General features: G+C 49.8%; 1 protein-coding gene across 2 annotated transcripts in view; it reads left to right on the top strand.

The window, feature by feature from the left end:
- OSBPL10 (oxysterol binding protein like 10) overlaps positions 1–12210 on the top strand; it is a 338082-nt gene extending 325872 nt beyond the window's left edge. For both annotated transcript variants that reach the window (XM_075547107.1, XM_075547106.1), the window contains 4 exons: positions 4114–4300; positions 6344–6526; positions 9040–9193; positions 10956–12210. In XM_075547107.1, coding sequence (XP_075403222.1) covers positions 4114–4300; positions 6344–6526; positions 9040–9193; positions 10956–11000 — 569 coding nt within the window. In that variant the 3' untranslated portion in view covers positions 11001–12210. The remainder of the gene's footprint in view (positions 1–4113; positions 4301–6343; positions 6527–9039; positions 9194–10955) is intronic.
- The last annotated feature ends 2443 nt before the right edge of the window (positions 12211–14653 follow it).

The following is a 14653-nucleotide window of genomic DNA, read 5'->3' on the forward strand; positions in this document are numbered from 1 at the left end:
AAGACAATGAGGAGGAGTATGCTATCTCTTAGGTAAAACATTAAAATAATTGTAAAAAAAATAATATATCCCACCTGTCTCTGTCATGTCCACCCCCACCCCCACCCCACTGCCAGCGTTTCTGATTTGGAAATGCCTTGCTAAGAGTTCACCCTCCAAGCCAGCCACTGTGAGCCAAAGGTCATGGGGATGAAGTTGTCAGGATCTGGCAGTGGGCCAGGGTGCGTGCTCTGAACCGAGCTTAGCCTCCACCTTCCCACCTTAGAACAGCTCAGCCGGGTGTGGCTGCAGTTCGCTCTGTGCCACTGGTGAGGGCCCTAAGGCCCCGAGAGGGTACGATCACCAGGCTGGTGACAGAGGATTGGGAAGCCCTGACCCCGATCTGTAAAAAGATAGGGCCATATGCTCCATGGAAATAAGTTATAAAGAAAATATCGTGGGCACAGTCCCAGCCACCAGGCTGACGGGAGGTGAGGGAGCCCGTGGCTCGGTAGAGCTCTTTCTGAAGCCAGAGCCTGCTGGCCAGACAAGGAATAAGTGATTGTCCCCAAGGCATTCCCAATCAGGGGAAGAAAGCATGAACCATAAAATTGGAACAAAAAAGAGAAAGTGGGGTGGTGACATAGGGGAGACCTATTGGCTACTTGGAAGAAGCCACCATCAAGTGGTCATCTTAGCAGGAACCCTGGTGGTGCAGAGGTGAGGCATTTGCCTGCTGAGAGGTCAGGTTTCAGGTAGGTCAAAGGTGATGATTCAAACCCACGAGCTTCTCTGTGGGAGAAAGAGGTGGCAGCCTGCTTTGGTAATGATACCAGCCGGGGAAACCCACTGTGGCAGTTCTGCTCCACCTTATGGGGTTGCTGGGAGCCAGAGACCGCGTGCTCTGTTTTAGTCTGTCAGTCGGATCCCTAGCACACACCACTCAGTTAGCAATACGAAAGGTTGGCCATTTGAACCCACCCATTGGTACCTCTGAAGAGAAAGCCTGGTGATGCAGTACGACTGCATGCAATAGGGCTGTGTGTGTAGAGCAGGTCGACATGCAGTGGGACTCGGGCTCCAGGCCACACAGGGCCACCGTGCGTTAGAATTAACCATGTGGCAGCTAATAGCAACAACACCCGTTGGCCCTGCTGGAAGGTGTGTGGATCGACGGGTGGGGCATAGGCGGTGGGCCTCCTTCCCTTGGACTTTGCAGCCAGGATGACTGGCAGCTTGCCTTTGGGATAGGGGAGGGTCTAGTTGCCGGGCAGGGGCTGCCACAGTCCGGGTCTTTGCAGACCTGGGAGCAGCACTTTCGTGGAGCAGTGAGAAGCATCCGCGGGGGCCTCTCTCCAATGTCCACATCTAATTCCTAAACATATGTTGCCTAAAATTTTACCCTGGATGCAGGGCAGCCAACTGACTCAATCCACATCAGAGGAAGAAATGGAGCTTTGTATTAGAAGGTGCCCACCAGCACGGAGACCAGCAATAATAAAGGCTGTCTTTATGGTGCCCTTCCTGGCTGGAAGTTCGAATAGAGAATATTTAACTTCGAAATTGATATTTCGGGGAGTCACGGAGATGTATTACATTAACGCAGGCTTCAGGGTAACCATGGGTACCGTGTTGATCATGAGCATCCAGAGAGCATCGGGGTTCTCTGCATCGAAGGCCAGCCTCAGGATGCCTTTGTTGACTAAGTAGACCGAAGGGCCGAGCTCTTCATCACTAACAGGTAAATAAGAGAAGCCTCGTGGGGCTATCAGGCCTTTCCCGGCGATGTCTCCCTGAGCAGTGTTGTGGGGGACAATTCCATAGAGAGCAGAAAGTGCCGTAGACTCACTGTATCTTGGAAGGGGGGATTGTTCTAACTACATTAAGTGAAATAGCCTGGGTTCCATGTTGGTCTCGTGTCTTAGCTGAAATAGGGGCGTTCTGCCCATGCAACCGCATTTGCCCCTGCAACCTCGGCTTTAAACATGGTCTAGTTCAGATCTGACCATTCCCCTCCAAGGGTCCTAATTCCTGAAGACCTCCGGGGGGGGGCTCCCCTTGGGGCAGTTCTACTCTCTAAGGTGTAGGTGTGTGGAGCGAGAGCGGTAGTTGGCCCAGGGCTTTACTTTTAAGCAAGCAAGGTCAACTGTGTTATGGGATATGCTGCAACCAGAGTGGAGATGGTGGGGGAGCAGCCCCATCTGCTCAGATATTCCACATATTTGGATCCTGTGTATTGAAGTGACAGGTACTCATCTCTGTTCCTGGATGAAGGGAGGGGGCTTTAATGGTGACGTGTCTGACCTCCGAGCCCACCTGAGGGTCGGCGGCCACCGCTCTGCTTTTCTTAGTCCCCAGCTGCACCGCTTATGGGGTGAACCTCCCGGCACACAGGGACGCATGCGTCCCTTTAAACAAACCCAGAGCGGGTTCGCCTTGCGCGTCTAAGCCAACCACTTACTTCACTGCTTGGGAAGAACTGAATTTGATGGGCTTGGCTGCAAGCGTGATGGGCAGTTCCAGATAAGTCTGTTGTGACGAGCTGCTAATTGGTTCCGTGACCTGTGTGTGCAACAGAACCAAACACCGCCCAATCCTTAACATCCTGCTCCCGGGACCGGTCTGTCCTGATAACATGTCCCAAACCCATGAGCCCTTTCCCCATTCGTACGTCTAAGGCGCATTCTTCCGAAGCCGAGCTGCTGTCTTCCTGGAAGTTGGAGTCTGTATCGCCTTCATCAGCACCTCATCTCAAAGGCTTCCGTCCTGAGGTCTGCCCTGTGCTTGGCTTTGCCCAGCTCTTGTGCCTCGGAGGGAAGGGAAAAGACTAAGGTGGGACCACGGCAGCCACGCGCTAGTGCCACCTTTGCGTTTGCACACTTTATTTAAAGACCATTTGATTGGGGGCTCCCACAGCCCTCTCAAGAATCCATACATCAGTTGGATCAAGCCTATTGGTACATATGTTGCCATCATTATTTTATAAACACTTTCTATTTGAGAGCCCTTGGTATCCGCTCCTCTTTTTCCCCTCCCTCCCTGCACCTCCCACTAGTTTATAGTTGTAATTATAAATCACAATTGTTTTCATACCTTACACTGACCGCTTTCTCCCTTCACCCACGGTTTCTGTTTTTGTTTTGTTTTTAATCCCCCTGGTTGGAGGGGGTGGGGTGCAATAGGCTCCCCCTTCCTCCCTCCACACACCTTCTTCCTACGCTATTGCCGTTTTTAAAAAACACTTTAAGGAGGTTTTTGCTGCACACTGGGACCTTTCATGGGTCCTCTCCCACCACAGGACCTTTGTGCTTGCTGCTTCCTCCGAGTGGGACACTCTTCCCTCCCCTCTTCTCTCGCTCCGCTCAGGCCTCACGGTTTCAGAGTACTCTTCCCGCCCAGGTCAGCTCCCCAGTTGGCGGCTGCCATAGCTCTGGGCGCACGCCCCTCACACCTCTGTCAAAGGTGCAATTGCTCATGGCTTATTAATAATGTCTGCCTTTCTGTTATGTTCCGGGTGGTGGGGAGGCGGGGGACAGAAATGGTCTGTTTGTTCATCACTGTATTCTCAGTATCGCAAACAGCTGCTAGCACACAGTGGACACCTGTGGGAGGCCAGGTTGACTAGAGAAAAACCCAGTGACACTCATTTATCAAGAAGGAGTTACATATCAGAAAAACATCCCAGCCCGGTCCAACTCTCGTCCAGAAGTCTGATAGCAGTCCATCAGCCCCTCTTCAGACTCACGCAGCCACAGGCACTGATGGCGGACTGCAGGAAGGTCACGGGCCAGTGAGTGTAAAGTCATGCGCCAAACCCAAGGTCGGTGGAAACATGGCAGGGCCCCAGAGCACTCAGGGTGGCCAGCGAGCAGGAAGGCGAAGCCAGAGAGAGGGGGCCCTCCTTATGAGAAGGCCCACCTACTAGGAGGCACGATCGGGCTGTTGATAAGGTTGGCCGCCACCCCTGTACTTTCATATATCTCCACGTTGACATACAGTTACCCAACTACCACGACGCTCAGTGCGGCTGACCTTTGCAGCGTTGGCAGATGCGACACCTGTCACAGGATGCAGTTTGGTTTCTCCATCTTCGTGCCATCTGATCCACATCCACCCTTGTCTCCGCTCCCCCAGGTGTGCTGCGGCTCCTGGACCACGGGGAGGAGTATGTGTTCACCCTGCCGAGTGCCTACGCACGCTCCATCCTCACCATCCCGTGGGTGGAGCTCGGCGGGAAAGTCAGTATCAGCTGCGTCAAGACCGGGTACTCGGCGACAGTCACCTTCCACACGAAGCCCTTTTACGGAGGGAAAGTGCACAGGTAGGAGGGTGCCCAGAGCTTGTGGAGCTGGGGAGCCAGGGGGCCCCCCTTTGCCTTGGTTTTTTCCCGGCACAGGCCTAGGGAGCTCCTGCAGTGGGCTGAGGTGGAAGTCCAGGTGAAGTCGTGAGCTGATCCGATCCCTGTGGATTGATGTCTGCGGCGTGGGACCCGAGACCAGGCGTTTCCAGAAAGAGGCGATCCTCTCCCCATCGCCCACAGCAGTTCTGGGTGGGGAGCCCTCCCCATTGTGAATAGGTGGTGAGGTGCTCCCGGGATGGATTTGCACAACATCCACATCCGAGACGTCTCCATGGTGGCATGCTCTGTCTGCTCCCACAGCCCGGCAAGCCCGCCGTTTCGTGTGGTGTGGGCTCTGTTAGCATGTATCTCTAGTGTGTATCTATCTCCAGCGTGTATCTCACATCGTGAAGCTACGAGATCATGACTTTTTCCCCCCCCGGGGAGCCTGACTCGCACACACTGAAATGGAGGAGTCCCTGCTCAATGACTGCTCTAGAAGTACCCTCTTTCAGAGCAGACACACTGCTTTGTCCCTTCTGATGAAGTTCTTGTATGCATTGGATTTTTAGTTGATGCCATGTGTTTTTAGTCACAGAAGGCATGCTGAAGTCCAGGAGGAAAAAAAAAACAGTTCTATAACGGTCATGAATTTTGATACATTTGTATGGGACCTGTGACCGACGTGGATTCTGGTGGTGAGACGGATCCCAGTTACATAGGCCCCATACTGTGGCGACACAAGCTACAACCGCAATAGCCAGAAATCCGAGAGGCTGAGAATGTGGTGGGCTGTATGTGTCCCACAGAACCCAGGTGGCACTGGGGGTGATGAGTTGAGCTATCAGCAGTCTGAACCCAACAGCCCCTCCATGGGATAAAGAGGGGGCTTTTTGCTCCCTAACAATGTATAGCTTCGGAAATCCAAAGGAACAGTTCTATTCTGCCCTGTCGGACTGCTGTGAGTTGGACTTGACCCATGGCAGTGAGTGTGGTGAGTTTGACATGTCAAATGCACCGTGAAAGGGACAAGCAAGCTTCCATCTTATCCCCCCCCCCCGTGGGAAATGTTTCCATCTATGGCATTGGCATGAGTATATCCGAGGACAGATTGGCAAGCTGATGTTACCAACACATGTCAGTTCACGTGTCCTCCTAACTCTACAGCATGACCTTACTTTGCTAGCATGACATCAGTCATGCTAAAGAGGGCATTTTCATCATTGTTTCCCCCCCCTCTGTGAGAACCAGTTATTAAATATTTACCAGCACACACACTGAAGCCCTTCCTCCGTGTGCACCCCAGAAGTTTCCAGAAGACCTGGCAGTCTTGGGTTCGCTAGTAGTTACGGCTATGGAAAGAAGACTTCCCAGCTGCCTTAGAAAATGAAATGTAGCCCGAGAAACCACGAGACGGTCAGAAAAGAGCATAGCTCCATCTAGGACCCTTTCAAGGGAGCCTGGGCGGGGCTGTGAGGAGGAAGCTGCTGGTGGCTTTGCTGAGAGGCCCAGCGTGGCTTTCACTCCGTCACTGGGTGACCACGTCCGTCCTTGCCATGGTGATCTCGGTTTAGATGAGTGGTCATGTTGGACCCACATCGATGAATTTAAAAGTTCTCCCTCTGCCTTACTCTCCCTGTGGTTAAAATGTCGTGCTAATTAGATCCTGTTGTTGTTTTTGAAGGGGTGTCAAAAAGATTCTGCAAAAATGACATTAAACGATCATGGTGTTTTCCCATAGATTTGTGAAGCCCTACTTGTTTTGCTGTATTGTTACAAATTGCTCTAAGCTGATAACTGCTGGATAGCCTCTGCTTACCAGTTTCCCCATCAAGTCCCTCCCCCCACCCAACCTCCCCAAGGCTGTTGGACCAGATCTTCCGAGCTCCTCTTTAAGCAAGGTCACAAAAACAGTTCTCCCCTCCCCCTTCCAAAAGAGTCTCCTCTCAGTACTAGGGCATCTCGGGAAGCCCCGAGTATGGACGGTCTAGCCAGAGTGTGCTCACTGGATTCCTTGGTTCGTAGGGTCACGGCTGAAGTGAAGCACAACCCAACCAACACCATTGTATGTAAAGCTCACGGGGAATGGAACGGTACTTTGGAGTTCACCTACAGCAACGGAGACACCAAAGTCATTGACACAACCACGTTGCCTGTGTACCCCAAGAAGATTAGGCCTCTGGATAAGCAAGGCCCCATGGAGTCAAGGTAAGAATCACACTCCCTCCAGCATGTCTGTCCTCAGAGCTGGACTTCAGGGATACTAGGGGGGCCTCTGTAGCTCGTCTGGTAGAAATGGACCTGGGAATGATGTCCGTCTGATGCCAGTGACAGTTTGTGCTTCCCAGTGGGGGCGCCTAGTAGCAGATCCTTGGTAGGTTTCTGTGTCCTGACTTGGCCATGATGGCAAGGGCGAGCACATCGTCTGCAGCCTGACCTGAAAGTCTGTCAGCTCTGCCGAGGCGCTGCTAGATGATTGTACCGCTAAATACGGAGGACTGGGCTCAAAGAACTGTGCAGTGATCCATGAGCCTTTGTTACCCTTCTCAGATCACTCATAAAAGTATTTTAAAAGCAAAATATTCAGTGCCAGTGTGCTAAATAGCATGTGTTGGGGGGTGGGGGGCATATCTGAGCTCCCCTGGCATCCCTCTTACCAAGAGGCGTAGGGAGCAGACACGCCTTTACCTACTCTGACGCCAGCATTCTTCCCACGCGACGTCTCTGCTACGTTTGATAACCCGTCAAAGAGAAGCCCACGAGGTTTGTGTTGCCGGGGCCAGGGGTTTCAGAACACATGGATTCACTTTAGTCACAAACTCTACTTCTGTGAGTCTGTCATTTTAAAAAAATCATTTTATTTGGGGTTCATACAGCTCTTATCAAAATACATACATACATCAATTGTGTAAAGCACATTTGTAAAACACATTGCTCTCATCATTCTCAAAACATTTGCTCTCCACATAAGCCCCTGGCATCAGGTCCTCATTTTCCCCCTCCCTCCCCGCTCCCTCATGAACCCTTGATAATTTATAAATTATTATTTTGTCATATCTTTCCCTGTCCGATGTCTCCCATCACCCGCTTTTCTGTTGTCCGTCCCCCAGGGAGGAGTGTGAGTCTGTCTTGAGAGGGAAATGTTCAGCTCAGAAATGATTTCAAACCCAGGACTCAGACATTACTCACAATTAAGGGGGTTGATTAGGGGAGTTAATAGATTACAAGTCAGGATCGTTGGTCCTCAGGCAGCCATCACGTCTCTCTGTGATCCCTTGCCTCTGCCTCCAGGGCCCAGGAAGCCCGCCTCTTGCTTTGGGTCCTCTCACAGCCTGGGGGCGGCTGCTCATGCTGCGTCCCATTGTCCCATCGAGTCGCAGTGCCACAGTCTCACAAGCCGCTGCTCTAGGCTGCCACCATTTCAGACAGAACCTCAGTTATCCTGGGCTTTCTCTGTCTGCTGCCCTGATAGCCGTGGGGTGGGGTGGGGTGGTGGTGGTTGGTGGTGAGGGAATGGTAATGGAAACTGACCAATCCCCTCTTTCACTGTTATACACGCCCTGTTTGCATGTCCTGGTGGGTCTTAATAAGAGAAGCGGGTAGAAATTTCACTCCCCTACACCCCCGGCTGGAAAGGGTAGAGTGAAATCCACTATCTGTGCTCTGTCCTTGGCAGTGGGTGCGGCCATGGGTAGAGCCCATGGGTTTGTAATTCAGCTGCAGGGGTCAGTGGTGTGAAACGTGCAGATTCACTTTGGTCTTGCACGCTCCTCCTGTGATTCTGCCCGAAGGGGAAATTGTTCATCTCAGAAATGGTTTCAAACATAAATTGGGGTTTGTTTTTCAAGGAAAGCAAAACAGCAGACAACAGAAAGAAAAACCTCCCAACTATCCAACACTAGGAAAATGGCTGTGTGAATCGTGGACTCTCCTCAATCAGTGTAGCCTCAGTGTGCTGTGCATTTCATATAGCCATTTAAGGAGGTGTGCATGCAAGGGGAGCATGGAAATAACAGAATTTTTTCATGAACTTAGTGAAGTCTTCATTCATTCCAAGATGATTGCAGGAGACTCTTCTTGGAATGTTACATTTTCGCTTTTTTAATCTTTCAAAAATGTCGATGCTTTTAAAATCTTTAATGAAGCGTCATACCCGGGACACGGGCAAAGCCCAGCGCCTGATTGATTTTTGTAAATGAAACATGATTGGAAAACAGCTATCTATGGTCATTCATATTGTCTAGCTAGTATCCACCCACAGTCATAATGGCTATGTCTGCCTTAAGGGGCCCTGGTGAACCTGTGGGCTAAGCTTGGGCTGCTCACCTCTAGGTCAGCGGTTCAAACTCACCAGCTGTTCTGAAGGAAGATGAGGCTCTCTGCTCCTGTCAAGAGACACGGTCTTGGATGTCCCGGTAGAGGCATGCTGGGTCCCTGTGAGTCAGAACGGACTCAGTGACAGTGGGTTTGACTTCCAGGGGGTACTTACTGCAGTCTTCCTGCGACAGCACCAAAGCTAAGAAGTGGCAACTCGGACCGCGTGCTCCACAGAGCAAAAAGCGTTACTATCTGGCCTTTTCCAGAAAAAGTTTGCCATCCCCAGTCCTCATTCTGGCTCTTGGTGGGTCCAGAGGTATCTGAAAGGAGCTCCCCCTGAAGGTGGCCTATCCCAAAACCTCCTTCTTGCTCAGGTGGTCACTCTTAACTCTGCGCCTTCCCAGGAACCTCTGGCGGGAGGTGACTCGCCACCTGCGCCTGGGGGACATCGAGGCAGCCACGGAGCAGAAGCGGCGCCTGGAGGAGAAGCAGCGGGTGGAGGAACGGAAGCGCGAGAAACTCTGCACGCCCTGGCAGCCCCGATACTTTGTCCAGGAGGTAAGCCAGCCCACCTGCCACCCAGCCCCCACCGCCAGGAGAGCAGGAGCCAGAGGTGGGGCTTGGAGAGTGGGGCAGGGGCCTTTTGCTCCTTAACCCAGCAGTTTGCATGAATGAGAATAAATGGGCAAGGAAGGCCCTGGGAAAGATGGACTTGATTTTGGCACTAGGTTCAGACTAGATTTGGGGAACCTTTTTGTGAAACTGCATGAACTGGGCAACTGATAGTTCCCCTGTGGCCTCTCCTGGTCAGAAATGCCCAGCAGCCTACCAGGGAGGGGAGACCTAGGATTGAAATCTGCATGCTGTTCAGTGTACAGCCCCTGAACATGTTTGGGTGGCAGGACCTCTCATGATGGAGAACTAGCATCTCAGAGCTGGCTGGGCTGGGCATCCTCCACCAGACAGGCTGCTGCCACCCCCCAGGAAAGTAATCTTGGAAAGCAGAACTTGTCTCCACATGATTATGCACTTGTGGGGCAAGAGGACCGAGCAATATGTACCTGGATAGTAGCCCACCCAGCAGGTAGCCTACATGTGGGAAGCAGGCTGATGAATCCAGGGCAGACAGGAGAGTCCCATTTCTGAAGGGACAAATGCCACTCACTTCCAGGCAAGGAACTGTCTGATTCGTTAAGAGAAACCAGAAATCTGGATTTTTTGGAATGGTAAATCTAACTTTCACATTGTGAAGAAATTTAGAAACTTTTAAACATTGAAATCAGTGTTACCTAAAGTGTGCCACACACCCCCCTGGAATGCGCTAGGAGAATCCAGAAGGGCCTGCCAAAGCAGATGCCTCCACTTTATCCTGGATGATGGGCTAAACATTTTTAATTGCCAGAGGGGGATGTTAAGTGATTTTGTTTTTTCCCTGAAAAGAGATCAGTAGGCCAAATAAGTTTGGGAACCTATGACTTAAACATTTTAAAGTCAGTTGAAAATAATGACATAAGCTGTCTTTTGCCATGTGCAGCTGATCTCTGCCTTATGCTACAAGGAAAGATTGCTAATTGGGACCACTTTTGTGTAGCCGTGAGGTTACGGAGTGAGGTATAGCAGTGCTCACTGTGGTAATGAACGGCAGGGAGATGGACATAGCTGGCTTCCCTATTGCCATGGGGCAGGGGGGGTTCACATGTACTGCCCCTTCCTTATTCTGACACCAGCAGTTCTCATGCCCGTCTACATGTGTGCTGGGTTCAAGAATTCACTGCAGTGGCCGCAAAGAACTCTTAGGCAATACTTACAGTTAAGGGGGATATGTAAAGGAAGTTAATAGTTTGCCACGAGTCAGGATCAGCAAACGATTAGGAGACGATCAATCATTGAGCTCAACCAGCTGCCAACTGCCTCTCCTGTTAGCCTCTCCGCCATGTGGTCCCTGTGGCCTTTGCCTCCAGGAGCCATGCAGCCAGCGCACCTGTCTCAACGTTTTACTGAGTTAAGCCTCCTTGATGCAAACCAACAGCTTCCCCCTTCTTTTGTTGTTTGTGGGGGGTTTTATGGGTTACGTTGTGAGGATCATTATGGGATGGTGATGTGCAGCGAGGCCGAGGAGAGCCGGTTTGGGGGAGCGCAAGCTTGGCTGACTGAGATGTCAGGCACAGGGCAGAGCACGGGCTGGCAGGGGCCCCTGCCCAGCACTTGGCTTCCAGCCTGCTGTTGGGGAGTGTCAGAGGCGGGGTGCTACCCTCGCAGCTTTCTTGGAGCTTGTTCCCCGGAGAGGTCTCCACGTAATGTCTCCCTCCTTCTCTTGCAGGGTGATGGCTGGGTCTATGTCAATCCCCTCTGGAAGGCACATTGAGGGTGGAGGTGCAAAACTTGCCGAAATCGCTGTTTTGGAAGGAATTAAAGTGGTACAGTATCAGGGTTCGGCTGGCTCTCACTGACACCCCTCGATGTCCTCCAAGGCGTGGTACCCGAGAAAGGAATGCTGTGCCGTGAAGTGTGCACTCCCAAACATCTACTGTGGGATTGCCATTTGGGACATGTGTGTGGTACACAGACCTCTGTGAGCTTTCTGCACACTATGTTCACACGCATGCACGATACACACGTCTGCTGGGGATTACGACACATGTAAATATTGCACTTCCAAGCTTTAAGTGGGTAACTATAAGCTCCTTTCTATCGGTGAGGTGTGAGGTTCTCTACTGGGCACTCACAAAGGTATTCTCACTCCCGTTAAAGAGAGTTGGCCTGGCTCGGTTGACATCCACATAGAAATCGGGGGCACTGTCATTTCAAAATGGTGGGTTTCCACCTCCCCTCCACATCCCCACCTTAATGTTTCCTCTGCACCGAAGAAAGAGGAAAACTGGATTTCTTGCTGGCGGGGAAGGTTGCAGTGGTAAGCAGTCGTTGTTGGTCCTTGCCGGACACTTCCAGGATGGAGCAGAACCCCTCTGAGAACCAAGAGCCAGACCTCACCTGGAATTTTCCTCCATCTGTCCGCCTTTCCCCAGAAGCTCCCTGTCAATGTCTCACACTTAAAGTACTTCTTTTTTAGAAGCTGCTGCTTTTATAAAGAATAAATCATGTGGTGACCTCACCCCTTTTGTGAAGCTATATAAAGGGCTCTAGAAGTTGGATAAACACACGCGCATGCGCTATAAACATGCACCGCAACCTCAATCTGGTGGGTGGTTTGGGCAAAGAGAAAAGGATGGCCTATGGATTTTCTCTCTCTTTTTTTTTTACTTCACTTCTCTGGTTTGACCCCAGCTCTTGAGAAAGCCATGATGATTAAGACATACAAAAGCCCGCCGAAGTGTCCCAGGGTTTCAGTGGACTTTCTGTCTTCAGCTTTTACAAATGAGGGAAGACGAAGTATTTGATTTTTGCTCAGTGCTTATTTTTTACAGTACTATTCCAATGATATTTATAAAATCCAATAGCATGGCAGCTTTCTGTAGTAATACTAATGTTGTGCCTTTCGTCTGCAATCTTAACACCAGTTGTTCACACTTTGTAGATATTAGACAAATATATTTCGATTAAATACGCTGCTTCTCTGTGTGTCTGTCCGTGTTTTATTTTCAAGGATCCACATTTCCGCATGGAGTTGGTGTCTCTGACTGGGGTCCCATTTTAAGGGTTAGGGTGCTGTTCATTAATTTGGTTAACGATAGCCATTATTTAGCACAAAAATGTTTGAACACATTTGAGAAAAGTCGCCATATAAATTTTATTGATATTTTTCTGCCATGTTAAAAACATCTAACCCCCCCTCAAAACAATATCTAACCCGTTTCCAGTGAACGCTCTCAGTTAAGAGGTGGTCATGATAAAGGCTTGTTTGCTGTGGTCTTGGAGTTTCTAGTCTGCCTCCCACGCATAAGCCATCCAGGAAACGCCTGGAGAAAGGTTCATCTTTGTCCTTTTTTTGTGGTGAGTAGATGCATTTTGGCCTTTAAAGAGACAGGGAACTATCACGTAGCAATAGTTTCCAGCATGAGAGACCCCGTGTCCTCAACTGATCTAGGAGAGAAACTGAGGTTGCCAGTGCCTTCACAGCCACCCCACCGCGCCTTCCTGCCCTCAGGTAGCACGAGCCATCTTCACTCCTGGAGTCATCTCTGGTTTTCCATTTGACCATGTACTAGCCATGTAATTGCCCCCCTCCCATTTGGTTTACTGATATGAAATCCACATACCATACACGTCCATAGTTAAATCGCTTTCAGAGAGTTGTTTAGGCGTCCCCCCCCCATTCCCACATTGTTTGCTCCCAGGTTCCCCTTCCCTCCCCCGTAAGTCATTCCACTAGTTATTGTCTCTATGCTTCCAAATCCCTGTTTTCATAAACTGAGGCATACCTGAGACAATTTAAAAAAGACCACTAGCAACAAATATTAAAATAAGCCAGAGAAATTTTGGTCATGGAACAAGCAAGAAATAATTGAAACTATAGCAAATTCAGATTGGGTCAAGAGGGAGGCCACTGAACAGGTATCAATATTGTACCGTAGTTCCATCCACTATAATCGAGTTTACAATAATCTGACAGCAAAACTGTTCGTGTCTCACTACTGTGGCCAGAGGGATTCTACCAGAGGCTTATGCCAACTAGGTACTCTACAGACGGAATTTGGGCTCCCATTGCCCGCCATAGCCTCCTACAAATTGGGTGTTCCCAATGAAAGCTCTGATACCTTTCCCTCTATTTGGATTTTGTAATTATGATCGTTGGATCACACGGGCTGGTGTGCTTCTCCCATGTGGACTTAGATGCCTCACTTAGATGGATGCTTGTTTGAAAACAAGCCTTAATGACCGTAGACACTCTTCCACTTGTTTCTTCACTACACTTGGTTTGTAGCACCCTTATCGTCAGTGATCTCTTGAAGGTGAGTATCGAGCCGGTCCAGGTTATGAGAGCTAACTGTTCTTGGATTGGGGCTAGAATTATGAGTAAATGGGAGGCCAGAATCCAACTGCTTGTCCACAAGTTATGTATGACTTTGGTTTATTTTAGCATCTTATCTCTTTATGAGCAAACATTATCAATCCTCCCCTTGGGGTATAAGGATAACATCAATACTTTAATCAGCGGCATAGAATTTAAGCTACCGTGAAGAAAGGATGTGAGTACAGTACAGCTTCGAACTGCAACCCGTGAGTAGTTATATCCAAGTACTTCTAAGTAACGTGTTTAGTTTCACCCAGTTTTAGGCTTTTCACAAGCGGAGTCAAATACTACACTCAAGCATAGCTGGGTTATCTGAACCATTGTTTGGTTTGTAGGCCAACCCAAATGGCTGAGCTGCTCTACTTGTTCTCTCTAGTTTGTTATTCAACAATACAAAAACAAACTTAGGATGTAATGAATTATTTTTTATCATTTTATTAGGGGCTCATACAACTCATCACAATCCATACATACATCAGTTGTGTAAAGCACATTTGTACATTCATTGTCCTCATCATTCTCAAAACATTTGCTTTCCACCTACGCCTCTGGCATCAGCTCATTTTTCCCCTCCCTCCCCTAACTCCTCCCTCACGAACCCTTGATAATTTATAAGTTATTGTTTTGTCCCATCTTGTACTGTCTGACGTCTCCTTTTACCCATTTTTATGTTCTCTGTCCCCCAGGGAGGAGGTTATATATAGATCCTTGTAACCGGTTCCCTCTTTCCACTCCATCCTCCCGGTATTGCCACTCTCACTGCTGGTCCTGCAGGGATCATCCATCCGGGATTCCCTGTGTTTCCAGTTCCTATCTGTACCAGTGTACATCCTCTGGTCTACCCAGATTTGCAAGGTAGAATTGGTATGATGGTGGGGAGGAGGAAGTATTTAGGAACTAGAGGAAATTTGTATGTTCCATCATTGCTACACTGTACCCTGACTGGCTTGTCTCCTCCCTGAGAGGGCATGTCCAATTTCCTACAGATGGGCTTTGGGTCTTCACTCTGCACTCCCCCTTTCATAATGATGATCCTTTGTTCTGAT

This window comes from Tenrec ecaudatus, chromosome 4 (genome assembly GCF_050624435.1).
Source record: "Tenrec ecaudatus isolate mTenEca1 chromosome 4, mTenEca1.hap1, whole genome shotgun sequence".
NCBI classification, from domain to species: domain Eukaryota; kingdom Metazoa; phylum Chordata; class Mammalia; order Afrosoricida; family Tenrecidae; genus Tenrec; species Tenrec ecaudatus.